The 27,743-nt window shown below is 41.9% G+C and overlaps 3 protein-coding genes and 1 long non-coding RNA gene across 6 annotated transcripts in view; 3 read left to right on the top strand and 1 right to left on the bottom strand.

Annotated features, from left to right (window-relative positions):
• Nucleotides 1–27,743, top strand: part of LOC144987317 (uncharacterized) — a 406,167-nt gene that overhangs the window by 239,521 nt on the left and 138,903 nt on the right. The window lies entirely within an intron of this gene.
• The window catches only part of LOC144986688 (NLR family CARD domain-containing protein 3-like), a 520,304-nt gene that overhangs the window by 376,931 nt on the left and 115,630 nt on the right, over nucleotides 1–27,743 (top strand). The gene's annotated exons all lie outside the window — the stretch shown is intronic.
• LOC144986999 (uncharacterized) lies at nucleotides 14–27,743 on the top strand. Of its 3 annotated transcripts, none has more exons than XR_013650851.1 (2): nucleotides 14–3,025; nucleotides 3,518–13,484. XR_013650851.1 is itself a non-coding variant. In XM_078935809.1 (2 exons), the coding sequence occupies exons 1-2, from the start codon at nucleotides 2,887–2,889 to the stop codon at nucleotides 25,695–25,697; spliced, it is 2,313 nt and encodes a 770-aa protein (XP_078791935.1). In that variant the 5' UTR covers nucleotides 14–2,886; the 3' UTR covers nucleotides 25,698–27,743. The 3 variants fall into 3 exon arrangements, 1 of the variants encoding a protein (XP_078791935.1); XR_013650850.1 differs by having other exon boundaries at nucleotides 3,465–13,484; XM_078935809.1 differs by lacking the exon at nucleotides 3,518–13,484 and adding an exon at nucleotides 23,524–27,743.
• LOC144988387 (uncharacterized) lies at nucleotides 20,389–21,837 on the bottom strand. Its single transcript, XR_013652299.1, has 2 exons — nucleotides 21,372–21,837; nucleotides 20,389–21,293 (listed from the first exon to the last, which is right to left on the bottom strand). It is a non-coding gene; the product is annotated as an uncharacterized LOC144988387 (long non-coding RNA).

The following is a 27,743-nucleotide window of genomic DNA, read 5'->3' as shown; positions in this document are numbered from 1 at the left end:
ACTTCCACAGAAAGTGAATCAATAAACATGAGCTAATTCTAGATGCAGGTTTGAAAACACAGATGGAAAACAGCATCAATACAAATATTAGTCAATGTTTCCTTGAATGGAACAATTTCAGGATTTGTTGTCATAAAGTTGTGAAAAACTGTCTTGTAAAGTGTGTGGTGACGGTCCACTGTGGAAAATGACTGTTTGTGGAACATTGAGATGTGCTCAGTGATTTTGGTTTAGGACACTTTGGTTTCATTTCAAACATTGGTTTCTCCTAAATCTACAAACTCTCTCCACAAACTGTCTCCTAACTCTCAGGGATTCCTGCTGCTGGCAAAACTCACGGCTCAAGGAACCACTTCATGAATCAGTCACGCTTTGGAATGAACTTTATTGAACAACATGTCATGGTCTGGAAGAAGCCCCAGTTCCAGCTGACAGAAGTCTGGTTCTGATCCATCAGATCTCACTAGCAACAGAACCAAACCTTCACGTGTTGCAGCAACAGTTTCCATGTTTGGGAGGATCTTCTGAAGAACAGCTCAGTTCCAGATCACATCATGATGTTTGATGTTTTCTTCATTCCAGGAAATCATCTGTGTCTCCTGTGATCTGTGCTGAGTCAGCACTTTGACTTCTTTTCAACTTTAGATCCATCATTTACAATCAAGGATTTATTGATAAATATTGTTTATTGACAGGAAATAAAGAGTAAATGTATTTATCATCCAGCAGTGATTGTGGTGTTTGTAAGTCTTTTATTTTGAAATTCCTCAAGGATGATCATCATGCTGGGATTTCTAGATCTGCATGAACTCATCCTGAATCCAAAAGACACTGGAGCATCAAAGAATCCAACCCATCTCTGCCAACATGAGGCTCTTACTTTGAAAAGTCTCAGACTTCCTGCAGGGAAACAGGCTTTCTGCTGCTGCACTGACAGATGTGCACGAGCTTGAAAGAGCTTCCTGACTGAGGAGCTGCAGACTTTCTCCTGCAGAGCAGCAGCTGACTTCAGCATCGTCATGGGAACACAGTCTGCTGCTGCTTCTGGAAACGTCTTCAAGGCTGTGGTGGGACTTGTTGGTCTGGAGGACAGATTCTCTGAGCAAATGCTGCTTCAGCTTCAAGCTTCAGCTCTTTTCTTCTGGCAGAGCTTAGAAGAAATGGAAACCTCCTTTGTTCTGACTGTTTGCTCCAAATCCCAGATTCAGGAATTCCTCCAAGAAGTTCAGCTCAGAGATCATCAGCAGAGAAAAGCCTGAAGTTCTGATGGAAAATGACAACAGAACATGATCAATATTATTGATCCACATGGAATCCAGAAGAAACTCTGAGGTGAAGACATGAAGACACAAGCTTCAGAGACATGAGGAGAAGTCAGAGTGGATTCATTCTGGACTTTCTTCTCACATCTTCTCTTCAGAACATCTTTGTCTTTGATCCTTCAAATCTTCTGAAATCTGATCATCCATGGATTGTTTTTGTGGGATCAGATCCAGAGTTGCTGAAAGTTCTGCTGCCCTCTGCTGGTCAAAGTGTCCAAACAGCAGAGAGGAGATTCTCTGGGATTCATTGGAGTCCAGATTCTCCTGGATGTGAACAGTCTCTGCTTCTGGAACAGAAGAGTCCTTCTCAGAGCAGCATTGAGGATCTGTTCTGTCCGGCTGAGAGCGCTCCCTGCTGGTAGGAGACAGAACCACATCAGCTGCTTTTCTTTGGCCGTTCAGAAACAGTCTGGAGACTCTAAAAAACCTCCACTTCCTGAAGCAAACGGATGCAGAGCATCATGTTTGATCCTCTTCCTTCAGAAACGGCTCCATTGTTCCATCGCTCAGCAGTTTGACTAAAGCAGCTGAGAGTCTTGATGCAAACAGACCTCAGCAGCTCATCCAGAACGCCATGACAGAAGCACATGCAGCAGCACGTGCACGCTCCCAGAGAACAGCAGCTGATCCAAGTCCTGACTTTGAGGTGAGACCTTTCTGTTCTGCTTGGACCACACTTCAACATGAACTTCATTTCCCATCATTCCATCTGTCAGGAGAGAACAGCTGCAATCAGCTTCCTTCAGGAATGACCTCATAAATGTGTTAATTGAATTTAACTGAAATCTAGAAAACCTCTGTGTTGTTTTTTCACCGAAAGCATTTCTAAAATATCATTTGTCTTTGTTTTTGACTACAGTTTAATGTTTATTTATACTCGTAATTATTCTCTTTAAAAACAGTTATTTAAGATTTATTGCTGTTAAATTTCTTTTTCAATAATTTTTCTTTGTTTCTTTGAAGACATTTCTTTATTATTTACTCTACTTCAGGAATACAATAAACAAATGTGATTAAGGTTAATTTATTACCTGATGCGTTTTGCAGTCAAATCTGAACATTGAATTGAGAACGACCCAGTGTGATGACGTCACAACAGCTCTCAAAAAGTATCCTCGATACATTTTTTCTATTTTGATTTTCTTTTTTTATTATCTCCTGATTTTTTTTCTAACTATTTGAAGTTTTTTTTAAACCATGTTGAGGTTCAGTTAAGCAGTTAATACGTTTCTTTTAAATACAGTTTCTGCACGTGACCCGGAAGTAAACAGCACGAGGCGCTAGCAGCGTTAGCTTGTTAGCAGGCTAGCAGCGTTAGCTTGTGTTGAGAGGACGGTGGTGTTTTGTTGGGACGTTTGTGAGGTTTTTGGACAGAAAGGACGATACGTGGTTCGTGTGGAAACTCTCAGCATTTTCCAAAGTGTCGTAAATGAGTGAAGAAGTGTTGAACGGAAAGACAACGTGGATTGCTGTGATTGTGAGACTAGCAGATGATCGATCGGAGCTGCAGTGAAGAGGACGGCGGTGTTTGTGGGAGTTGGAGCTGAAGATCGGAGCAGGAACCATGTCTTCAGAACCTCAGGAAGGTTCTGTCAGAGAACAACTTTCTGCTGCTGAAGGAACCATCGTCCAGAACAAGGAGGAGCTCTGTCGTCAGCGCAGACTGCTGGATAGCAGCTGGAACCCGCAGCTACACCACATAGGTATGTTACTTTTCATCGAACAAACAGAGAAGCCCTTTGAGCTTCATGCTTTCCTTCTGTTTGGTGACCCGTCTGTCACTCAGTGGCAGTTCTACACTAACATACTGTCCGGGAGGGTGTATATACTATGTGGGTGCTGAAAACCAGTGCTAGCTCGGTTTGTGTGCGTACGTGTACGTGTACGTGTGTACTGAAACTGCTGTTTCTTCTCTCTCTCTCTCTCTCTCTCTCTCTCTCTGACTCTCTCACTCGCTCTCACTCTCTCATATCTATCTAATCTATGAAAGATCCGGCCACAAATAAGATAATTTTCAAAACAAAATGAGTCAAGTATAAATATTTCCGACCAGCCTTCCATTCATTTTCTTAACCCGCTTTATCCTTTTTTATGGTTTCTGGATTTCCACATCAAACTGCTGAAATCTGCGGTGGCGATCAGACTGTGGTGTCAACCTGCTGCTATGCTGACCGTGTTTTGCGCTCTCTGTGTAGAATACACTGAAGGAGCGCGGGGGAAAACAACTCTCAGCTGCAGGATGTGAACAGGTAGAGGGCAAAGCAGGTAGAGGTGGGGGAGGGGCTTTAACTCACCCCTACCCCTTATGATTGCAGAGGGTGATGTGGCTCCCTGTGTTTTCTTTTCTGAACATGATTACCATGCAGAACTCTTCTAAATAATAAACCTGATCTCTCAACATTCTCTGTGTATTCCATGCACTGTATGTGAGATATTCACTGACACCACTCCATGTAGCGATCAAACAATGACTTTAGCTGGTATCCAAGCGACGGACGCAGCAAGGAGGGCTGTGACGATAACCTCATCATGACCTTATCACCGCGGTGATGACTGCATCACCACACTTTTTTCTTTCGTTTTTTTTTTTTTTTTTTGAAAGTTCAGCATATGGTGGGTGATTGGAACTATAATAAACACATTAAATACATTCATCTTTGCTGATAATTTCCTTTTTCTGCTAGTCTTGTGTTCAGACTTTCCTTCTTTCCTTCAGACTACTCTCTCCTTCTCTCTCAGCGTGCCTGTCACTCTCTGTTGTCGGAGTGCGCTCTGTGCTGAACGTGACACGCGGCTCCATTTACAGGCACACAGGCGCGCTTTCAGAAGCACACATCCTCATTCTAAAACCGAAGTTTCCGTCTTGTGAGAAAATACGACAAATTTACTGCGTTCTAATTATTCATTTCCATTGTATTCATTTCCGTTATAAGCTATGTGCGTTCTTAAGTGCGCGACACGGCCGCCCGCCGGAGGATTTTGTGTTAGGGGCGGCTTATTACTGTTCTCCTTCACTCTGTAACACCAAACATGAACGCGCACTGTTAGATTTCCATGAATAAAGGCCTCTTGCCCCGCGTTCTTCATGGGTGTCAGGCTTCATGGCCAGCGGAAAGGTGACAAAGTGTCTGCAGTCTGTTTATTACTGGGCAATATATAATATTCTGACAAGATGTCTGTACCAGAGAGCACAGGTGAAGGCTCACGTGCAGCTAGAGAGCGGTCCGCTGCAGAGGAATCAACACGCGCATCCTCCTACACACAGCGCTGACCCAGACAGTCACAGTCAATCCACAACACCTATATAGGCTATACAGTTAGTTCATTAGTTAGATAGGTAGTAGTCAGTTGTTACTGTTATTTGTTAATAAAGAATACTACGTTATATTTATTTCTGATGCGACTGCCAGGGGATTTTTTTTTTGTGTGTGTGTGTTTTTTTTGGGGGGGGGGGGCTGCGGTTAACAGCAACACCGCGCCCCCTGGTGGTTCATAACAGCGGTTATGAAAAATTCCGAAACCGTCACAGCTCTAGCAGCAAGCCCCGCATGCCCCCCCTGGAAAATTCCAACATGGTGCAATTTGGTGCATTCTGGTGACATCTGACACTTATTTATCCACTTTTCAATGACTGAAAATATAGCATATCTAACTTAAATCTGCTCTAGTCTGTTTCAGATGTTTTGAAGAGAGCACTGCAGTGTAGTAGTTAACACTAGTTAAGAAGTTTTCACGCTGCTTCTAATCACTGCTATTTCACATTTGTTCCTAATCAATAGTTCAGAAGTTTTATTTACTTTTTTGCTCTGACTGCCTTGAGGTTCTGCTTTATGTTACTGTTGCAAAGTTACATTTACTTTTTAGATCCTTAATTACTGTTATGTTCAAATTTGCAGTTACTTGTTTAAAGTGGCAAAGTTACATTTACTTTTTAGTTACTTTAGTTACTTAATTAAATTAAATAATTGAAAAATTAAATTACTGAGATCATATAGCTTTTGACTAGAAATACTTACTGCTTACAGTGTTGTAAAGAAAAACAAAATTAAGTACTTTGACATTATACTGCATTTGAGTCTGAGATTCAGGTATTTGGAGTTGCCTTTGATTCTTTGAAATTCAGGTTAAAGCTTAGTGCAGGGGTGCTCACACTTTTTTGGCGTGTGAGCTACTTTTTAATCGACAATGTCTTGAAGATCTACCTGTAATATAAAAAATGCCCCTCTCACCCTCCGTGGGTGGTTTCTCCTCCAAGCTCGGGTCCTCTACCAGAGGCCTGGGAGCCTGAGGGTCCTGCAGTATCTTAGCTGTTCCTAGCACTGCGCTTTTCTGGACTGAGAGGTCTGAGGTCTTTTCAGGTATCTGTTGTAGCCACTCCTCCAGCTTGGGGGTTACTGCCCCAAGTGCCCCAATTACCACAGGCACCACAGTCACCTTCACTTTCCAGGCTTTCTCCAGTTCTTCTCTGAGTCCCTGGTATTTCTCCAGTTTCTCATGTTCCTTCTTCCTGATGTTCCCATCGCTTGGCACTGCCACATCCACCACAACGGCTTTCCTCTGTTCTTTATCCACCACTACAATGTCTGGTTGGTTCGCCATTACCATCCTATCAATCTGGATCTGGAAGTCCCACAGGATCTTTGCCCTCTCATTCTCTACCACCTTCGGAGGTGTTTCCCATTTTGACCTTGGGGTTTCCAGTCCATATTCTGCACACATGTTCCTGTATATTATTCCAGCCACTTGATTGTGGCGCTCCATGTATGCTTTACCTGCCAGCATCTTACATCCTGCAGTTATGTGCTGGATTGTTTCAGGCGCCTCTTTGCACAGCCTACACCTTGGGTCTTGTCTGGTGTGGTAGATCTGAGCCTCTATCGCTCTGGTGCTCAGGGCTTGTTCCTGAGCTCCCAGGATGAGCGCTTCGGTGCTGTCCTGTAGGCCAGCCCTTTCTAGCCATTGGTAGGACTTCTTGATATCAGCCATTTCAGTTATGGTCCAGTGGTACATCCCATGCAGGGGTTTGTCCTCCCATGATGATCTGTCCTCCAGCACTGTATCCTCTGCTCTCCATTGCCTGAGACATTCACTGAGCACACTGTCAGTTGGGGCTTTGAGCTTGATGTACTCATGCATCTTGGATGTTTCATCCTGGATAGTGGCTTCTACGCTCACTAGTCCTCGGCCTCCTTCCTTGCGGCTGGCATACGATCTCAGGGTGCTGGATTTGGGGTGGAACCCTCCATGCATGGTGAGGAGCTTTCGTGTTTTAACATCCGTGGTCTGTATCTCTTCCTTTGGCCATCTTATTATTCCTGCAGGGTATCTGATAACTGGCAGTGCGTAGCTGTTTATTGCCCGGGCCTTATTTTTGCCATTGAGCTGGCTTCTCAGGACTTGCCTCACTCGTTGTAGGTATTTAGCTGTTGCAGCTTTCCTTGTTGCCTGCTCAAGGTTGCCATTTGCCTGTGGAATTCAGACCTATGCAGAACAGCAGTGGGGACAGAGCATCACCTTGGTATATCCCACATTTGATGGACATTTGTGCAACTGGCTTCCCATTGGCTTCAAGGGTGGTTTTCCACAGCTTCATTGAGTTTCCTATGAAGGCTCTTAGAGTCCTGTTGATGTTGTACAGCTCCAAGCATTCAGTGATCCATGTGTGTGTCATTGAGTCATAGGCCTTCTTGTAATCAATCCAGGCTGTGCACAGGTTGGTGTGTCGTGACTTGCAGTCTTGCGGTAAGCTTGCGTTGCCGTATATATATATATATATATATATATATATATATATATATATATATATATATATATATATATATATATATATATATATATATATATATATATATATATATATATATATATATCTCACATCTCATTTTGTATTTTGTATTAACAGATTAGGCGTTTTAAGCAGCGACTATCATTTGTCATGCTCTGTTAACCGTGCAATGGAGGGAGCATCATGGCATTTCCAAAGCGCTTCTGGCTCCGTACGAAGCTCGTGGCATGTAAAAAACAGCTTCTTTAATGAGCTCGTATTTATCGGGCGAGAACTGCAGAGGCGATAGCAGGAGGAGACACATGGGGGGGGGGGCTTCATTAAACACTCCGGTTGTCCGGAGTGGTCTTCTGCCAGGAACTTGACGGGCCGGGCCGAGAGTTTGCGCTCAGTGTTTTTAAACACGCGTCTGCAGTGACGTATGTATCAGAGAATGTCCGATTGGCCAACCTACATGTCAAACAAGTCCCGTACTTCTCAGTGAGGATTTTGATTGGGTGGTGGATTTTTAAGAAGTACTTTTTATTTATTTATTTTTTATCTTTTCTGGCCCGTGATCTACACTCATGTCCTTGAAGATCGACCGGTCGATCGCGATAGACGTAATGACCACCCCTGATACACATTTTCGCAAAATATACTTTATTGAAAAAGGTGAAAAATATATTACCCGTTAGATATTTTAGTGGCCCGAGTGGACAAGTGTAAAATAAAGTCTTGTGGTCCGTACTGCTCGAGAGAGCTGGACTGGGCCAGTGGACAAATGGCTATGTCGAGCCCTGCTTAATCCTGTCTGATAAAAGCTAGGAACCGGATAATGATAAATCATGTAAAAAATGGTTACGCTAGAACAGGGGTGGGATTATATAAGTTCGCTTCCTTCCATTCCCTTTAAAGCAATATTTATTACTATGTCTAATTATCCTAAGTTTAATTAGTTATTGTATGAATGTATAACTGATGATTGTATTGCTTTTGTGTATTATTTCTATTTGATTGCTTGAAATAAACCATTTCAAATTAAATCAAATTGTATTTTTTCTTTTTCGTTGCACCCGTCTCTCATCTATGAACGTTTTACTTGTCATTTTTTATGCAGCATCTTTGGCTCATTTTCTCATTTTGATTCGCTGGTGCGGAAACGCCGATCCTCGTGTCGTCTCCACCGCATGCTCAGCTGTCTGGTTTTGCTCCACCCTTCCTCCCTTGGTGCCAGCTAGAGTGTGAACGGCCACCCCGCTCTATGTTCCCCAGAGAGTCCAGCCCTAACCTTCAGGGAACTAACATCAGAATCCCTTGTGAATGTGTCAGCTTTGTTCGCGGCCTCGTCTTTTTAATCTAACAGATATTTTATTGTTCTCTCTCTCTGGTTGGTTTGGGGGTTTATGGCTGGTTTGTGGGGGCTTTGTGGTGGGCTATTTCCAGGGCACCTTTATTTTTTTTTTACGTTTTCGAGTGGCCACTCTGACATTTTCATGTTTGATGCAGTTACAGTGGTAGACAAAATTGTTGGTACCCCTCAGAAAGAAAGTCCACGATGTTCACTGAAATGACTTGAAACGTTCAAAAGTAACAATAAATTAAAATGAATTGAAAATGTAATCTTCAAAATCAGCCATTACTTTTGCGTTGTTGATTAACAGAATTATATAAAAAAAACTAATGAAATAGGAATGGACAAAAATGATGGGACCATAACTTAATATTTTGTTGCACAACCTTTTGAGGCAATCACTGCAATGAAACGGTTTCTGTATTTGTCAATGGGCCTTCTGCACCTGTCCACAGGTATTTTGGCCCACTCCTCATGAGCAAACTGCTCTAGTTGTCTCAGGTTTGACGGGTGTCTTCTCCAAATGGCATGTTTCAGCTCCTTCCACAGATGTTCAAGGGGATTTAGATCTGGGCTCTGAACGCTTTTCTCTTAGCCATTCTTGGGTTTTTTTGGCTGTGTGTTTATGATTGTTGTCCTGTTGGAAGACCCATGACCTGCGACCAAGACCAAGCTTTCTGACACTATGCAGCACATAGTGTCAGAAAGAAAAAAAGAAAAAAAAAAAGAAAATCCCCCGGCGGCCGCATCAGAAATAAATACAACGTAGTATTTCAAGTCAAGTCAAGTAACTTTATTTGTCAAGATCTACAATGTTGACACATACATAGAAATTGAAATTGCGTTTTCTCTTCATCTTCAGTTTAAACGGGGAGACACCTTCAAATTGCACAATAAACAACTATAAATAGTAGTAGAGGCCTAAATATAAATAGTATAAAAAAAATAAAAGTAAAACAATGAGGAGAGAATAAAGTGACTAGAGAATAAAGTGACTGAAGTACAGTTACTTAGTTTTTTAACGGCACTAGAGGACTGGTGGAAGGTGCAGTCAGTGCTGATGAGGTAGGTGACGTATGTGTGTCAGAGTTCAGCAGAGCAGGAGGGCAACAGGGCAGCAGGAGGGGAGGGGGGGCAGGTTACTGTTACTGTTATTTCTTCATTAACAAATAACAGTAACAACTAACTACTATCTAACTAATGAACTAACTATATAGCCTATATAGGTGTTTTGGATTGACTGTGACTATGTGGGTCAGCGCTGTGTGTAGAAGGATGCGCGTGTTGATTCCTCTGCAGCGGACCGCTCTCTAGCTGCATGTGAGCCTTTACCTGTGCTCTCTGGTGCAGACATCTTCTCAGAATATTATATATTGCCCAGTAATGAACAGACTGCAGACACTTTGTCACCTTTCCGGTAGCTATGAGCCTGACACCCATGAAGAACGCGGGGCAGAAGGCTCCACCTTTGTTTATACAGACACGTAACGTTACACTGCACAAAATATGTAGTGATATTCATGGAAATCTAACAGCACGCGTTCATGTTTGGTGTTACAGAGTGAAGGAGAACAGTAATAAGCCGCCCCTAACACAAAATCCTCCGGCGGGCGGCCGTGTCGCGCACTTAAGAACGCACGCAGCTTATAATGGAAATGAATACAATGGAAATTAATAATTAGAACGCAGTAAATTTGTCGTATTTCCTCGCGAGACGGAAACTTCGGTTTTAGAATGAGGATGTGTGCTTCTAAAAGCGCGCGCCTGTGTGTCTGTAAAGGGAGCCGCATCTCACGTTCAGCACAGAGCGCGCGCCAACAACAGACAGTAGCCCCGTTTACATGGGCAAAAGTAATCGGAATGAATGCCTGATCGGAAAGAAACTGCGTCATGTAAACACGCCATTCGGAATACTCTGCCTCGGTCAGACTCGTTCGGATCAGAATTTCTTTCCGATCGAGATAGGTGGGTTATACCGATCATTTATCCGATCGTGGAGCATGTAAACGGTCATTCCGATAGTGTGTCACTACTGCTCTAGTTTATGTCATGCATAGATGGTGTTTCGCTGAGAGAAAGCTTTGGAGCGCATACAGGACACCAGCTGCTCTGCGGAGGCCCCATGAAAAGCGCCGCTCCGCTCTCGCCCCGTTGGCTCTCTCCTTTCTTACACCCCTCACGAGGGAGATGCAGGGAAGGAGCGGTTCGTGGCCCCCGACGCTCACTCGGTCCACTGGCACCGGATGTGAGCAGAGCAGCTGGATTAATAATTTTGTGTCTGAGGGGTGGGGGGTGCGAGCCGTCCCGCCGCTCTGGGTTAGCGGCTGCAGGACTCAGGAGGAAATGTGTCCGAACAGAGCTCAGGCCGCTAGCTCACAGAGTGATTTGGGGCGGTCTGTGTGAACTTTTCAGAGCAGAAATAAATGTCGCTCAGTCCTTAGAAACTGTTCAAACAATCACGTGGATTTGTTTTTCCAGTTGTGTCCCGACAAAAATAAAGGCTGATATTATACCCATACATTTATGTGCAGCTAAGATGCAGATTGCTGCGTTTCTCGCACGGTACTGGATTTTGTGTCCATCAAGGCTAACGTTGTTAGTCCGTGTTAGCCTGCCCTAAGCCTTCTTCCAGCTCTGTTTCTTCCACAAAAAAGCACTGACCACACGGATTGTGGCAGCGGTTGGTTTACAACAGGATCTAGTTCCTCATCCGGGTGATTTTACACTACTGCGCATGCCCAAATTATTCATTCAGACCGAAAGTCTGAGCCATGGGAATGTTTGTTCTAATCGGAAAAAGGTTTCTGTGCCCATGTGCACGGGTGAATTTTAACCCGACCATTTATCCGATCAAGATATTCTGCCCGTGTAACCGCGGCTAGTGACAGGCGCGGTGGGAGAGAAGGAGAGAATAGTCTGAAGGAAAGAAGGAAAGTCTGAACACAGGACTAGCAGAAAAAGGAAATTATCAGCAAAGATGAATGTGTTTGTGTTTATTATAGTTCCAATCACGCACGATATGCTGAACTTTAAAAATAAAAATAAAAAAAGTGTGGTGATGAAGTGATGACCTCATCACGCGGTGATGCGGTTATTGTCACAGCCCTACTTGGTATAAGAACCCTGCATTTGCATATTCAGAAGATCATACACTGGACAATGGTGTGAAAATCACGCCCACAGGTTGTTACAGACGAGGTGCTCGGAGGTCGAGATGCTTGAAGTGTCAGATCTCTCTGAGGCTCTCACAGACATTTACCAGAACACAAACACCAGCACACACAAAAATAAAAAAGGGAGGATGATGGAGGAATGCTATGAGAAAAATGGATTGGTTGTGCTGTTTTCAAAAGGAATATAATTTTGAGATGATAATACATTCATAATGAATTAAGTTTGAACCATTAGTGTAATAAAATTTAAAAGGGAGTTTCTAACTATTCTTAACAACCAACATAGAGCGGATGTGCCTTACCAAAAAGCTCCAGTTTTGTCTCATCTGTCCAAAGGACATTTTCCCAGAAGCTTTGTGGCTTGTCAACATGCATTTTTGCAAATTCCAGTCTGGCTTTTTTATGATCTCCTTTCAACAGTGGTGACCTCCTTGGTTGTTTGCCATGAAGTCCACTCTGACTCAAAAAACGAGGAATGGTGCGATCTGACACTGATGTACCTTGATCTAGGAGTTCACCTTTAATGTCTTTGGAGGTTATTCTGGGCTCTTTGGATACAGTTCCAACTATCCGTCTCCTCAATTTGTCATCAATGTTCCTCTTCCATCGTCCAGGGAGGTTGGCTGCTGTCCCGTGGTTCTTAAACATCTGGATAATATGTGTCACTGTCGTCACAGGAACTTCAAGCTGCTTAGAGATGGTTTTATAGCCTTTACCGTGTTTGTCTATAATTTTGTTTCTAATGTCCTGTGTAACCCCTTGGCATCAGACTAGCCATCAGACTAACTGTGAACACCTGGCCCCGCCCTTATTATGAGAGGCCCGGTGTGTATATAAGTTCCTGGACAGCTGGTGCACTTCCTGCTTGCTGCTTGCTACTTCCTGCTTCCTGCTTCCAGTTGGCTGCTTCTTGCTCTCAGCTGTTGCTGCTGCTGTGGCCACACCAGGACGCCTAAAACATTTTCTTAATACGAACATAATTGGACACCTCAGCATTTGCCTTTGGACACTAACTAACCCCAAAGAGACCTGCTCATTGGTGAGTTTTTGCGGTCGCGACACCGAAAACAGAATAAAGCTTTATCATAGTCACAGAGCTAAGCTAATGCTGCCTCACCTTTGAGACTTTGTTTTATTTAATGGTTCTTGTTTGGTTGTTTTAATTTGTTGGCTGAATTCAAGCCGAAGCAATTTTGTTAAGTCGCTTTCCTTCTTTTGTGTTAATTGAACACTTTGAACTGTTTTAGTTACTTTTATTTCCATGATGCCAAAATTGCCACTGTCTTTGAATTAGATAATGGAATGAAAAACCATGTTGCGCAACATTTGAAATTTGAAAGTTTAATTTGTTTAAAATTATTCTACTTTGATAGTAAAATTAATTTGTAACTTCAGAGTACATTTTTGATTTAAAACTTTTATCCACTTACCTTGAACCTTGATATGGAATTGTTTGACTTGTGTACACACTTTGAATTCTATTTGAAACAGCTATGTGATTTTTGATAAGAATATTGTTTCTCTTGTTTTTACTTTCTACAATGATTATTAATCTGATCTATTTCAGTATACCCAGTGAAATGACTGTGGTTTGTTTTTGTTCAATTCTTGATTTGTTTTTTCTGACCCTTTCTAGGTCAGGTTTTTGTTATGTATGCTTTGATCTACAACTTGATGGCGAGCTACCCAAATCTGAGATCCTGATACTTCCACCCTCAATAACAACTCCTCAGATGCAGCAAACCTAAACTACATCATCACCAATAGACTTTTGGAAACCATTTAATAGGACTCAGACCCATATCCAAGTTCCTTTTTGTTTTTCTGTATTTAAATGTTTTATTTTCTGTAATACAATCGATTGCATTTTACTTTCATCGCTGTCTTGTTTTCATTTACATACCTTGGGCTCCCTGAGACGAATTCTGATTAATGCGTCTAGTCCCATAATCTGAGAAGCGTTACACCTGGGATAATTCTCTCCTTGGCTTTCTGTTGTCCATGTTCAGTGTGGTAGACACCTTTTCACCAAACAGCAACGTGACTATTTGTCTCCCTTTAAATCAGCAGACTGACTGACTATGGGTTTGAAAACAGCTGTGATGTCAATTAAAGGACATACCTAAGTTCATCATGACCCCATGGGTAATTCTGTGTCTTTTATGGAGGTACCATTAGGGCTGTGACGATAACCGCATCACCGCCCACTTTTTTATTTTTTAGGTTTTGCATATGGGGCGTGATTGGAACTATAATAAACAGATTAAAAACATTCATCTTTGCTGATAATTTACTTTTTCTGCTAGTCCTGTGTTCAGACGTTCCTTCTTTCTTTCAGACTGTTGTCTCCTTCTCTCTCCCACCACGCCTGTCACTGTCTCTCGTCGGCACGCGCTCTCACTGCCTCTGTTGCACGTGACTCCCTTTACTCACACACACACCCACACACACACAGGCGCAGGCTTTCAGAAACACACATCCTCATTCTAAAACAGAAGTTTCCGTCTCGCGAGGAAATACGACAACTTTACTGCGTTCTAATTATTCATTTCCATTGTATTCATTTCCATTACAAGCTGCATGTTTTCTTGAGTGCGCGACACGGACGCCGGAGGATTTTGTGTTGATTTTGTGTCGCCTGGTGCCACTGCTGTCCGGAAAGGCGTTGGAGGCCTACATGGCAATTGACGAACAGCAAGCCCACATCTACAAAGACCTGAAACACGCACTCCTGGTGAAATTTGACATCTCGCCAGAGACTTATCGCCAGCAGTTCCGGTCCGTTGTGGTGCCATCTGGGGAGAATCCAACTCAGACGTACCACCGACTGAAGGGCCTCTACCGTTACTGGATCCACATGAAGGACCAGATCGGAGTGATTGTCATCCGGGAGCAGCTGCTGCGTGTGCTTCCAGCTGACATGAGGACGTGGGTAAAGGAGCACGAACCAGAGGATGGGCTCACTGCTGCCCGGCTTGCGCTGCAGTACGTTAATGCTCGACGAGGGGCATCTACAAGGCTGTCGGGTGGGGATCAGCGTCATCCCATTCAAACTGCTCCATCCAGACCTGCAAGGAGAGACTTCAATCAGCCAACGCAAGGTACTAGGGACGATACCATCGTCCATCGTGATGGGTGACTGGCATCACGATGGTGTCTCCCCATCGTGCCCCCGCCACGCCGCGAGTCGACACCATAAGACGCGGTTACATGTGCGAAATATTGATAAGGATTATTGGTCGGGACACGACTGGAAACACAAATCCACGTGATTGTTTGAACGGTTTCTAAGGACTGAGCGGCCTTTCTGCTTCGGAGCTTACACACTGCGTTAGCTAGCGCTCCGAGCTCTGCCCTGACACACACTTTTACCGGGAGACCCGCTTCTCCTAAATTCCGGTTGCTCGTTCAGGTAGAGCTGCGGGACAGATCACAGTCCCATGTCTCCCACACGTAACAAAGCATCCTTACTTACCCTAAAACACAAAACTGTAAGTCCGTCTGCTCTGCTAGAGACACGGTTGCTCGCTCCACCGGTCTAATCAAACGCAGGACCGGACCACTTCTTTTCTATTATTTTTATTTTTTTTAAGTCACTTCACTCAGTTTAGACTGGATCATCGTGGTTGAGTCATTATTTGGGAAATAAAATAAATAAAGTAATAAAGTAAAATAATGAATAATATTTATATAACAAAAAATAACCCCCCCCCCCTCCCCCGATGATATCATCGTCCATCCCGATGGTTGACTGCAAACATCGTCAACTGCCAATTTAGGGGACATCGCCCAACCCTTTAAGGTACCAACCCAGCACCAGGGAGCAGTTGGTAAGGACCTTGTGTGTTACTATTGCCAGCAGATTGGTCACAAAGCCTCTGTATGCCCAATTCACAGGTGCTTGCTATGCACCCAGACTGTCGCAGGATCAGGGCCTGTTCACACAGACAAAGACAAATCTGTGACTGTGAATGGACAGCAGGTTACTGTTATGCTGGACACTGGTAGTTTTGTTTCTTTGGTCAAACTGAGTTTAATCCCTTTTGGTGGACTTGATTATGGCAGGCAAACAAATGTTGTGTGTGTACATGGTGACAAACATTTTTACACAAAAGCAGATATAACTGTGACCATAAATGAACAATCATGTCTTTTGACTGCTGGGGTGGTAGAGAACCTGCCTTGTTAATTTGATTTTGGGGTGTGATTTACTTATGTTGAGGGACTTATTAAATGAGGCTACTGAAACAGCTAAAGCTAAGCTGAGCTAGCTGTTAGTGTGTTTACTAAGGCTTGGGCTAAAGCTGCTATGCAAAGTCTGCCACACATGGATGACAGTTTCTTTGATGGGAGCAAAGAAATGCATAAAAAAAAAGTCCAGAGACGGTTTGAAAAAAAATTAAGTTGCCGGATCCTGAGATCCAACCACAGCAGAAACATTTGAAATACCAGCTGACATTCTAGCTTTACAAAATGAAGACCAAACTTTAAAACCTTTGTTCGACAAAGTGACGACGGAAAGTGACAAATGTTGGGGAAATGTGCCGTTTATTGTTGTTGATGATGTTCTGTGTGCAAGTGAAGGTGAACACCGATGGTTAGTTGTTCCAACCACCTCAGGCATCATGCTGTTAGCTCACACGCTCACATGGGCGGGTCACCTGGGTCATCACAAAACATATCTTCGTGTTAGTTCACGTTTTTTCTATGTACACTGATATTCAGACGTACTGTGCAACATGTCCTACTTGCCAGAAAACTGCCATCACACATAAGTCAGACAGAGCATTACTGATCATCATTTCTACACCGTTCAGGAGAATAGCCATGGACATTGTTGGACCTTTAGCTAAGAACAGCAGTGGTCACGAGTAGGGGTGGGTACCGTGCCGCAGTATTGAGGGAGCCCCGGGGCAACATTCTTCAAGACTGCAGTATCGTTAAGATCTGACCTCGACGGTTCTGCTATCGGTACAGGAGAAGTCGCTTTTTTGTGTCCCACAAGATATAAACCTTATCTGCCATATTTAACTCGCCAAGTCAGTCAACACATAGGAACGCTACGAAAGTTATAGGATGGCAGAAAGAGCTAACGGTCCAAAATGCGGCGGCTCTCTGTGTTTTTGTAAAATAACTACCACGTCCTCAGAGTGTCGTGGTGCCTTTAACACCGTCAGGTGGTACCGAGCAGGTAGAAGGAAGAAAGCAGCATAAGCACACGGAGGGGGCGTGTCTGCATCTGTGAACGCCACCCATTTCCGCGTAAAATGAATTAAATTTGCATCAGGGCGCCCCCACTACAATGACCATACGATGCGGGAGAGAGGCGGGGCTTAGACTCATCCGCTTATGATTCCAGACCCGCAACAAACTAACAGCTGCTGCTTCCTATTAAAACATAGTTGTTGTGAAGAATAGTTAGAAACTGCCTTTAACTTTTATTACACTAATGGTTTAAACTTAATTCACTGAGCATGTATTTTCATCTCAAAATTATATTACATTTGAAGAAAGCACAGCCAAACTATTGTTCTAACAGTTCATTCTCAGACTCCCTCTTTTCTGTGCATGTGTGATCTGCTGAGCAGGCCTCAGACTTATCTTCACTTTAGCCTTGGAGCTTCTCTCCAGCACTAACCTGTGGGCGTGATTTTCACACAAGGTCCATCTGACGATCTTCTGAATATGCAAATGCAGGGTTTTTATACCAAGCCCATCCCTGAGCTCGTTGGTTCGGACTTTGAATGCACCATGTTCATCTGTCTGTCCCCTTCGTGTTTGTGCGAAGTAAAACCTCCACAAAAGCTAAGTTTTGCCTCTGAGTCATTATTCATTATTTCTGTGTGCAAGAAACTGACGGGGTTACGAATTAATACAATACAGTCCTTTCTAGAAAATCCAGTTTCTTCACAGTTGTCATCCATAAAATTAATATAATGTATTGGGTTTACTGGATTTAAAGACAATAAAGACAAAGGAGTCTGCATGAAAGTGAATTTGTTTCCATCATCTCACTCATCTTAACTCTGTGTGTTTGACAGACAGAAAAGTCTATTCAATGTTGTGGAAAATGGACAAAAGATCAAAGGAAACATCACTCTCATAAAGAATACAGATAATTAAATAAATATCATGACAGCATTTTTAATCAATACAAGTATGGCCAAATTAACTATCACTATATATCTGCAAAAACCCCTAGTGTAGCGGCTCCCTGTGCTTTCATCTCAGTGGGAAACTGATCCAAATGGCTCTTAGAGAGGTTCAGGTTGCCGACTCTTGTCTAGCACATCAACGTGCATTCCATGTTTTTATTGGAACACTGTCATGTATATAGTAAAATGTTTTGTGAAAAAACAATGCTGTTGCATAATGAGGAAATAAAACCGTTTATGCTCTTAATTTGTTATTTATTTGTTTATTTTTCATCCTCACAAAGTATCGATAAGAGTACCGTTAAAATGCCGGATCGATAAGGAGTATCAATAAAAGTAGTAGTACCATTAAAACTTTAACGATACCCATCCCTAGTCACGAGTACATCCTGGTGGTTTGTGATTCTGCTACACGGTTCCTAGAAGCTTTTCCCCTTCACACCATTACAGCTCCTGCAGTCATGAGAGTGTTAATTCAGTTTTTCTCCAGGGTAGGAATACCTGATGAAATTCTGACAGACCAGCGAACTAACTTCACCTCCCGGTTGATGAAACTTTTCCAAGAGCAGCTTGGCATCACTGCCATCAAGGCGGCTGTATGTGAGAACTGTTGTTCATCCATTTTGGGCATCAGCAGCCTGACTTTTTGGATCTTCGGTCTCCCTTCACTTGTTTTCTGATAGTCAATCCTCTCCCGTCATAATTCCGCTGAGACTTTCAGGGCTGTGTCACTTCTCACGATTTGCGCAGCTGCGCTGTGTCCTGTGCGTCTGTTCCTCATCCAGTAATTATGAAAAAGAAAATTTCTACATGTTCTGCTGCAGCTAATCATATATCTGCGTTACCTTTTCACCAGTACAGAGTTTGCTCGTTTATTGCAAGAGTTTTGTTCTAAAAATAACCATGATCGCTGAAATCCAAGAAGTCTGATTACAGAAGTTTATAGCAGTAAAACTCCTCACTGCCTACTTTAGGAAAGAAATCTTCCGCTTTTCAGTTCTTTCCGTACATGCGTGTTCGATAGTCGAGAGTGGTAAAGCAAACAAGGATTCAACCGGATTAAAAATACACGAAGTTTATTTCCCTGACAATAGTTCTAGAGCACAGATTAAACATTAATGCAGATATATCTGGATTCTCAAGTAAAGATCTACTGACGCACAAGTTACATGCGAATTACTCGTAGATTTTCCTAAGAACAATGGAAAAGTTTGAAAAAAGTCTTTTTAAGATGTGTTTGAATCTCCGCCTTCCGGAAAGATCATGGCCGCTGATCCTCCGCCCCTGGTCGCTCTGATTCGTCAGCCGGTATCCCTCGTGCTTCCACCGGCCAATAGCTGAAGGTTGCCAACTCCGGATCCGCTCCGCCTTTCCAGGGGTGGGGGCATTCCACCGGCGCACACAATCCATGATCAAAAGGAGTTCTCATCTGGTCCAAAATAAATCATACCAGCCAAACGAATACTCCATCACCGGAACGAGATCAGAGGTCAGCTTCATCCTCCACATGAGAACACGAATCTGAACACTTTCCCAAGGATAAGATGTTCAACCCAGATAGTAGAAATGTAGTCCATGACATATTTATTGCGTCTCTGGAAACTCCTAGATTTGCACAAAGAAGTCCTAGTTGCTGCTGCAACTACAAAGCACAAGTGAAGGTCACTGGAAAATAAGTCCTGATGAGTTCAAAATGAGTTTACTTTACACTAAAGACAAAACTGCAATATAATAAAGAATAAGATATTAAAACATACATTTTCTACACTACATACCCTTTTCTCAGACAGACATGAACATTTTCATCCTTTTCTCTTGTTTGAAATCTCAAACTTTCATGGAAATTAAGTCCAGGATCTTAGAATGAAAAAAAAGATCTGATGGATCAAAGATTTCTGTAGATCTGAAGAGCTCTGCGTTTCTGTACAGGAGACACGGCACGGACTGAGGAGATTGAGTGACAGGGTCTCCAGCCAATCAGGACACAGAACAGGGTGCTGTTTAAAAACGCAGCATAATCGCTCTAAAAGAACGAGCTAAACCGGTAAAGATGAACTGCGACGTAGAAAAGAAGACTGTCTTCTGTTGTGTTTGACAGATTTTAGAGGGTTTCAGGTTTAGAATGTGCCGGTAAGTTTTTCATGTTTTTCAAATCTTTTACTATACTAATGATCAAACTTGTACTTTATTTAACCAGAGGACGCCAGCACAGTCAGATGAGGAGCTCCACCAGTAGCTGCTAGTGAAAAAAGATATTAAAAAGTTAGACGTTGCATGACAAACTATCACCATTGTTCTCCCGTGTTAGCATGCTAGCTAGCTCAATGCTAGCAGGGTTTCCAGCTCTTTTCATGACTTTTATGGATTAAACAAAGTCGATTTTTTTTACCACAGTGTCAGGATCGGTCATGTAAACCTGGGAATAATTGCCCGTGAATTGTCTCTAGGATTAATCAAAAAAAAATTTCAAGAAGCACATTCATGTATAATTTAAAAGGTTTCTCAATATATCTTTAGGGATTACAGATTGATTGATCAAAGCAACATATTGCTGTAAGAAAGTGACACCTTTCCTAGTTTGGGATCAAGTTCATCTCTATTTCAAATAATAAAAGTAAAATTATGATTCAGAAACACATTATTTATTTGAGGTACCAGAACAAATTTCCCACGTGTGGGATCAATAAAGTTTTTCTGATTCTGAACTGTATTCCCAAACCATTTTATTCTCAACTTTAAAGATTGCAGGTTAACACAGGAAGTTAACTCTCACAATATGCAGCTACTGAGTATCATTTAAGGTGTGTGTGTGTGTATATATATATTCTCATTTTAACTGTCTTAAATACATTTTTCTTTGTGTGCAGGATGCTGTGGACATTGGACGACAGTCTAAATTAAACCAGGCAGAGCAGGAAACTGTTGGAGTTGTTGTTCCCTCTGTGGCTTGTCTTCTCTCCTCTCAGACCTGTTCAACCCTTGTGGGACATCGGAAAACCATGGCATGGTTTTCCGATGCCATGGTTTTATGTACTGATCTATGCATGTTATCTCAGCAGGATGTAACAAAAACTAACAATGTGAACAGATCTCATCTGCCTTACAAAATACTGGCCCCCTTAAGAAAAGAAATGGCTAATAATCACCACTGGTATTTTGTAATGCTTCACTTTTTAATGTTTGACCATTAAATGTGTTTTGTACAGAAGACTGATTTATGGTTTTGCAGATATCTTTGAAACACAGAGTCAAGTGTATTAGATTCTGTGAAATTCTGAACCACAATTCCGAGAAATTAAAATAAATGTTTTTAAAACTCCTCAAAAGACTTGAGGTGGAAGAGTCACTGTTTTCGTGCAGGCACTGAGAAATGGGAAGCAGACAGTGTGCCTGGGCATGTTGTCAATGCAATCATGGTCAAAATGGACAACTATTTTAAATGCTTCTCTTTCAGTTAACAGGAGATGTCTGTGAGCCTGCTGGACAGCCTTTGCATCACACCAGGGACGTCTTTAAGGCCTGCATCTGGAAAGAAACAAAGACAGCAAAGTTAATTAACCCAAAAAAGAAGAGAAAAATTAAGATTAAAATTGTTTTCTTTACCTCCAAGAAGTTGTAGACATCCACGTCTTAGCTGCCTCAGAATTCCTGCCTTTTTTGTTATGGCATGCATAACAACGGTCCTTATAGAAAACAACAGACATACAGGAATTGTCCATTTTAAAATCACCACCTAATTAAAAAGAAACTAATAATTCTATTGATGTCTAATACTGGAATAATTTTAAGGGGAATAAAGCACGTTTTTGCTGGTCTGCTACAATTTACTCTGCTCTGATTCACTCATACCAGAATTCTGCCGGTCTGCATAGTGCAAACGCATACATTTTCTAACCGTAACCCTAACCCTAATATTATTGCTCTGTTAATTCCCTCTGTCTGTAAACCCTGAAAAATATTGAGAAACCTTATAGGTTATAACATATTTGATTAACCCTAGTGACAATTCACGGGCAATTATTCCCAGGTTTACATGACTGATACTGACACTGTGGTAAAAACTCGACTTTGTTTAATCCATAAAGGTCATGGAAAGAGCTGGAAACCCTGCTAGCATTGAGCTAGTATGCTAACACAGGAGAACAATGGTGATAGTTTGTCATGCAATATCTAACTTTCTAACATCTTTTTTCACTAGCAGCTACTGGTGGAGCTCCTCATCTGGCTGTGCTGGTGTCCTCTGGTTAAATAAAGTACAAGTTTGATCATTTAATATAGTAAAAGATATGAAAAACATAAAAAACTTACCGGCACATTCTAAACTGGTCTGTTGACGTAAGACTCGGTGTTATTCGGCAGCCAATGAGCTTTAGGATATCAGGGATGTCCCGCCTGTTTTTACGTGTCGACAGGTTTTAGAATCAAAGCCGCAAAAAATAAAAGTGCAACTCAAAAAGATAATTTCAAAATAAAACTGCAACTCAAAAACAGGATTTCAGAATGACGAGAAAACAAATTGGCAGCTGAGAAATAGGATTGTGCTTTGGGGAATGGCTTTTGGTTGCAAATTGTGGGTTTTGGTTCTCAATTTATGGATTTTGATTCACAGATTTGGGGTTTTGATGCGCGGTTTTACTGTTTTGATGCGCAATACTTTAGTCGCTAATTTGACACCACAGCCCACGGGGCCCCCAAAGCCAGAGAGCAGGGAGGCATGGGGGGGGAGACAGAGAGTGCAGCTCCAGCTCAACCAGGAGAGCAGCCCCCCGCCACGCAGCGAGGGCCCAACGCAGGGCCCCGCCCCAGAAGAGTGCCCACAGCCCCAGACGAGCACGTCATCATCACCCCAAGAGTTCTGGTCATCCTACCGCCCGAACCCCAGGTACGAGCCAGGGCCCCCCAAGGGAGACCCGCCCCGTGCTCCATGCAACCACCCACCTGGCCCACGGTTGGTCCATGAAGGAGCAAGGCGAGGGGTCAGCCGCCCCCGCTCAGGAGGAAGACATCCAGGAGTAGAGGGGGTCCACACGAGGGGTGTTGTAAACATGTTGTAAACATGGCCCGACCAAGCTCGTCCACATTTACTCACAGGGATGTCCCATCACCCTCCCCACCAAGGGCCCTAAATGTCTACAGTGCAGTTAAAATTGGCAGGTAGGACCTAAAGGACATCTGCTACTTGCTGGCGGTGATGTCCAAGCACCCCCCCTTACTAAGGGCCCTACATGTCTACGGTGCAAATAAAACTGAGAGAAGGGGGGGGGCAATTCCATACGGCAACCACGGGAGGGGGACCACTGCCAAGTAGATCCTCCCCCCAAGGTGCAACGCAGGCTGAACACCCCCCCCCCCCCCCCCCCATCACCCTAATAAGGGATTATATGAAGACGAGTGTAAGTTGGGGACAGCTGGTAGACCCCCGCCCCCTCCTCCAGACAGCCCCCCCACAGGACAGGTCCAACAAAGCCCCCGGCCAGACCCCGCAGACCTGGTGGATGTCACCCAGAGCAACCGCGGGCCCCAAGAGGGTTGCCCCGCCCCGTCCCAGAGCCAGGGAAGGAGTGATCCCAGCCCCAGGTGCAGATGGGCAGCCCATCCAGCGCCCCTGGAAAGAACAGTTTTTCATATTTTATATTTAAAGATTTAAACTCTAAGGTTCCTGACTGAGCAGATTTCGACTTTTATTGGTGTTTGTCAATACACAAACTCGTTTAAAAGTATAAAAGGGCCTTTTCTTGTGTTTGTATTCCTACAGTTCTCCCCCATCATTGGATGACTGAAAGGGAAGATCTCTGCAACCAGCAGAGAAACTTAAGAATGCAACAGAAGGTACCAGAACCTGCTCAAAGTGAAGAGCAACAGAAGGAACCAGATCCTTCACTGATTAAAGAGGAACCAGGGAACGTCTTCATCAGTCAGGATGAAGATCAGCTTGATCTGAAGCAGGAGACTTATACCTTGATGGAGTTTCCTACTTATGAGGAAGATGAGAAAAGTGAAGCAGATATAAAAAATCAGCAGAAGAACTTCAGAGTGGATCATGAGGAACCAGATCCTCCACAAACTGAAGAGGAACAAGGAGAGCAACAACTTCAACAGATTAAAGAGGAACCAGGGGAACTCTGCATCAGTCAGGATGAAGATCAGATTTATCTGAAGCAGGAGACTGATACCTTGATGGAGATTCCTACTTTTGAGGAAGATGAGAACGTTGAAGCAGATCTAAACAATCCGCAGAGCTTTAATGTAACTGATAGTCAGGATGAAGAAGGAGACCGACATGAAGAATCAACATCAACTACTGATGAAGAGACAGAATCAACATCAACTACAGATGAAGAGACAGACCCACAGAACAGAGACCAGAGGAAGAGAAGAGACAGAAGTTATGTCCAAAATGGGTCTGATGAAAGATATTGTGCATGTAAAAAATGTGGTAAAAAGTTTAGTGGGCGGCCTCAGTTGAAATTTCACATGAAAACTCATGCAGGAAAGAAAACATTTTCTTGTAAAAACTGTGAAAAAAGTTTTAGTTATAAATCTAATCTCAAAAAACACAGGACAACTCATACAGGTGAAAAGCCCTTTACGTGTAAAGAATGTGATTCAAGATTTAGTCAAATGTCTAGTCTGAAAACACACATGAGAATGCACACAGGAAAAAAACCTTTTACTTGTAAAGAATGTAAAAAAAGTTTTAGTCAAATATGTGATCTCAAAACACACATGAGAACTCACACAGGAGAAAAGCCTTTTACTTGTAAAGAATGTGATACAAGTTTTAGTCGTATATCTCATCTCAAAGTACACATGAGAACTCACACAGGAGAGAAGCCTTTTACTTGTAAAGAATGTGATACAAGTTTTAGTCGTATATCTCTTCTCAAATCACACATGAGAACTCACACAGGAGAAAAGCCTTTTTCTTGTAAAGAATGTAAAAAAAGTTTTAGTCAAATATCTAATCTCAATTCACACATGAGAACTCATACGGGAGAAAAGCCTTTTACTTGTAAAGAATGTGATACAAGTTTTAGTGAAAAATCAAAACTCAAAATACACATGAGAACTCACACAGGAGAAAAGCCTTTTTCTTGTAAAGAATGTAAAAAAAGTTTTAGTCAAATATCTAGTCTCAACTCACACATGAGAACTCACACAGGAGAAAAGCCTTTTACTTGTAAAGAATGTGATACAAGTTTTAGTCGTATATTTACTCTCAAAACACACATGAGAACTCACACAGGAGAAAAGCCTTTTTCTTGTGAAGAATGTGATACAAGTTTTAGTGATTCATCTAATCTCAAAATACACATGAGAACTCACACAGGAGAAAAGCCTTTTTCTTGTCAAGAATGTAAAAGAAGTTTTAGTCAAATATCTCATCTTAAAGCACACATGAGAACTCACACAGGAGAAAAGCCTTTTTCTTGTCAAGAATGTAAAAAATATTTTGGTAATACATCTCATCTCAAAGTACACATGAGAACTCACACAGGAGAAAAGCCTTTTACTTGTAAAGAATGTGATAAAAGTTTTAGTGAAAAATCAAAACTCAAAAGACACATGAGAACTCACACAGGAGAAAAGCCTTTTACTTGTAAAGAATGTGATACAAGTTTTAGTCGTATATCTCTTCTCAAATCACACATGAGAACTCACACAGGAGAAAAGCCTTTTTCTTGTAAAGAATGTGATAAAGGTTTTAGTCACAGATCTAGTCTCAAAACACACATGAGAACTCACACAGGAGAAAAGCCTTTTTCTTGTAAAGAATGTGATACAAGTTTTAATCAAATATCTAATCTCAAATCACACATGAGAACTCACACAGGAGAAAAGCCTTTCCCTTGCAATAAATGTGATGCCAGTTTTAGTCGAATACCTCTTCTAAAAACACACATGAAAACTCATACAGGTGAGAGATAGTTTTTATGACTGATAAATGGCTCAGTCATAAATGTAATTTAGTAAAATACATTAGAAAACACACAGGTGAGAAGTTTTTCTTTTGTAACGAAAAGAAAATATAAAGGATTTAGAGAAAAATCTCAACTTCAAAAACAGAAAAACATAGAGCAGAAAACTTGTACAGTATATGGGAAAATATTGTGTAAATGCCATTTGGTCGTTTTTTTTTTTTTGTTTTTAAAAGAAAGAACTTTATCCTTTTTATACTAAAAAGGAAAACTGTTGGAATATTTCAAGCCTTAGTTTAATTTAGTGAATTTGTTGTATAGGTTTAAATAAAACAACGTTCTTTGTCTAGAAAAAAAGGACATTCTAACAAATGTTTACGTCAAAAACATTTAGTGATCATGTTTAACCCTTGTGCTATCCTAGGCATGTTAACGTTGGGAGTTGGGTCATCTAGACCCACTAGACAGTGCTCTGAACCTTTTTTCTTCAATGATTTGTGAACCTCACTGGTGTCCATGGATTACATGAAATCTTTCCACCTTTATCCACCTTTGTCATGGTAGGGAGAACACGTCAATGTAAGGGTGGGGTCATCCAAGATAGCACAAGGGTTACAAGTGTGTTGTGTCCTTCCTGCCAGCGACTGCTTTGGTATTGGAGGGGTAAATTATCTCAGTCAGACTGGTGGACTGATTGTACTCGGCACTTTCCCACATTGCCAAAATTGCCTAAATCTTTTTCAATGACTATGATGTTACTGTTTGATCAACCAGTAAAGTTCCCTGAGCTGAATCCAATAAATAAATCTATGATCTGTTAACAAGAGGAAGATGAAACACCAGGCCTAATGATAAAGACGACTTGAAGTCTGCTGTTAAATCAGCCTGAGCTTTCATTACATGTGCACCCCCCCAATCTGGTGGCCTCAATGATACAGAGCATTGATGTAGTAATTCAGTTTAAAGGAGGCATTAACTACATTTTGTCCTGCCATTGCTTTTTATTATTTTAGACAAAACTTATTTAGTTGACCATTGTTGTATTTTCTGATAAGACAATGTTTATGTTGTCAAAGTGTGTACATTATTATGGGAAATGTTTTGTAAACATCTTTGATTTTTTTTGTCATAATTTCAATTATTGTTTTAGGCTAAAAGAAGGGACTTCAGTTTTTAATTTGTCAAGGCATGTGAGCTAGTAAACATTGAGTGAAAACAGATTTTCTTTTAAATCCACTAACTAATGGAATCACCATGAATCAGCAAATTCTGCAGCTCAGAAAAGCGGCTTCAATATGCAATGATTTAAAACATAAAGTGTTGCAGAACTTTGAGGATGGAAAAACTGTGGAGAACATTTTCATGTGAATCATCTTCTAAGCTGTTTGTTCCCTTTTGGGGTCACTAAGGCAGGGGACATCCTGCATCCAGTCTGTCACAGGGCCCATGCACTCTCACATTCACATCTAGGGACCATTTAGACCAACCTAACCACTGCAACACCGTGCAACGTGACAACAATTATGTTTATGTTTTTTTGTTTATGTTACTGCCGAACGTAACCAGAATGTTCATGGAAACTTGTTTGAAGTTACAAACCCCGTTTCTTTCTTTTTTTTAATATAAATCTTTGTGTTTGTATCACTTTTGTTGATTTTGATCTTCGGTTCTAAATGATGCTGATTTAATACATATAATTTAAACTTTTTTATACATCCTGTAAAAATACATACCTATAGTAACTGTACAGACATATTCTATTAAAAAGCAAGAATCGTGGTTCGATCTGTGAGCCGTTGAGCTTGATTCGTGAATTGAATCGGATCGCCACCTAAGGAACGATCCAGTCTTAGTAGAACCGCATCCCTACCATTTAGTGAGGAAAAGGTTTTCCTAAAAATGTATGAAGGAAGAGGCGGATAGAGACTGGTGTTTGTGTTTGGTGTTCTTGTGATTCATGTTTTCTAGTAAACATTAGAACTGTTCCTCTGTTCTTTTTGGTTCTCAGTGTTCTGTTCCAATCTTACTGTGAAGAATAAAGTGGATGTGAACATCA

Source organism: Oryzias latipes, chromosome 2 (genome assembly GCF_053564925.1).
Source record: "Oryzias latipes strain Hd-rR chromosome 2, Olatipes_Hd-rR_3.1".
NCBI classification, from domain to species: domain Eukaryota; kingdom Metazoa; phylum Chordata; class Actinopteri; order Beloniformes; family Adrianichthyidae; genus Oryzias; species Oryzias latipes.
This window is presented reverse-complemented; position numbering and strand designations above follow the sequence as displayed.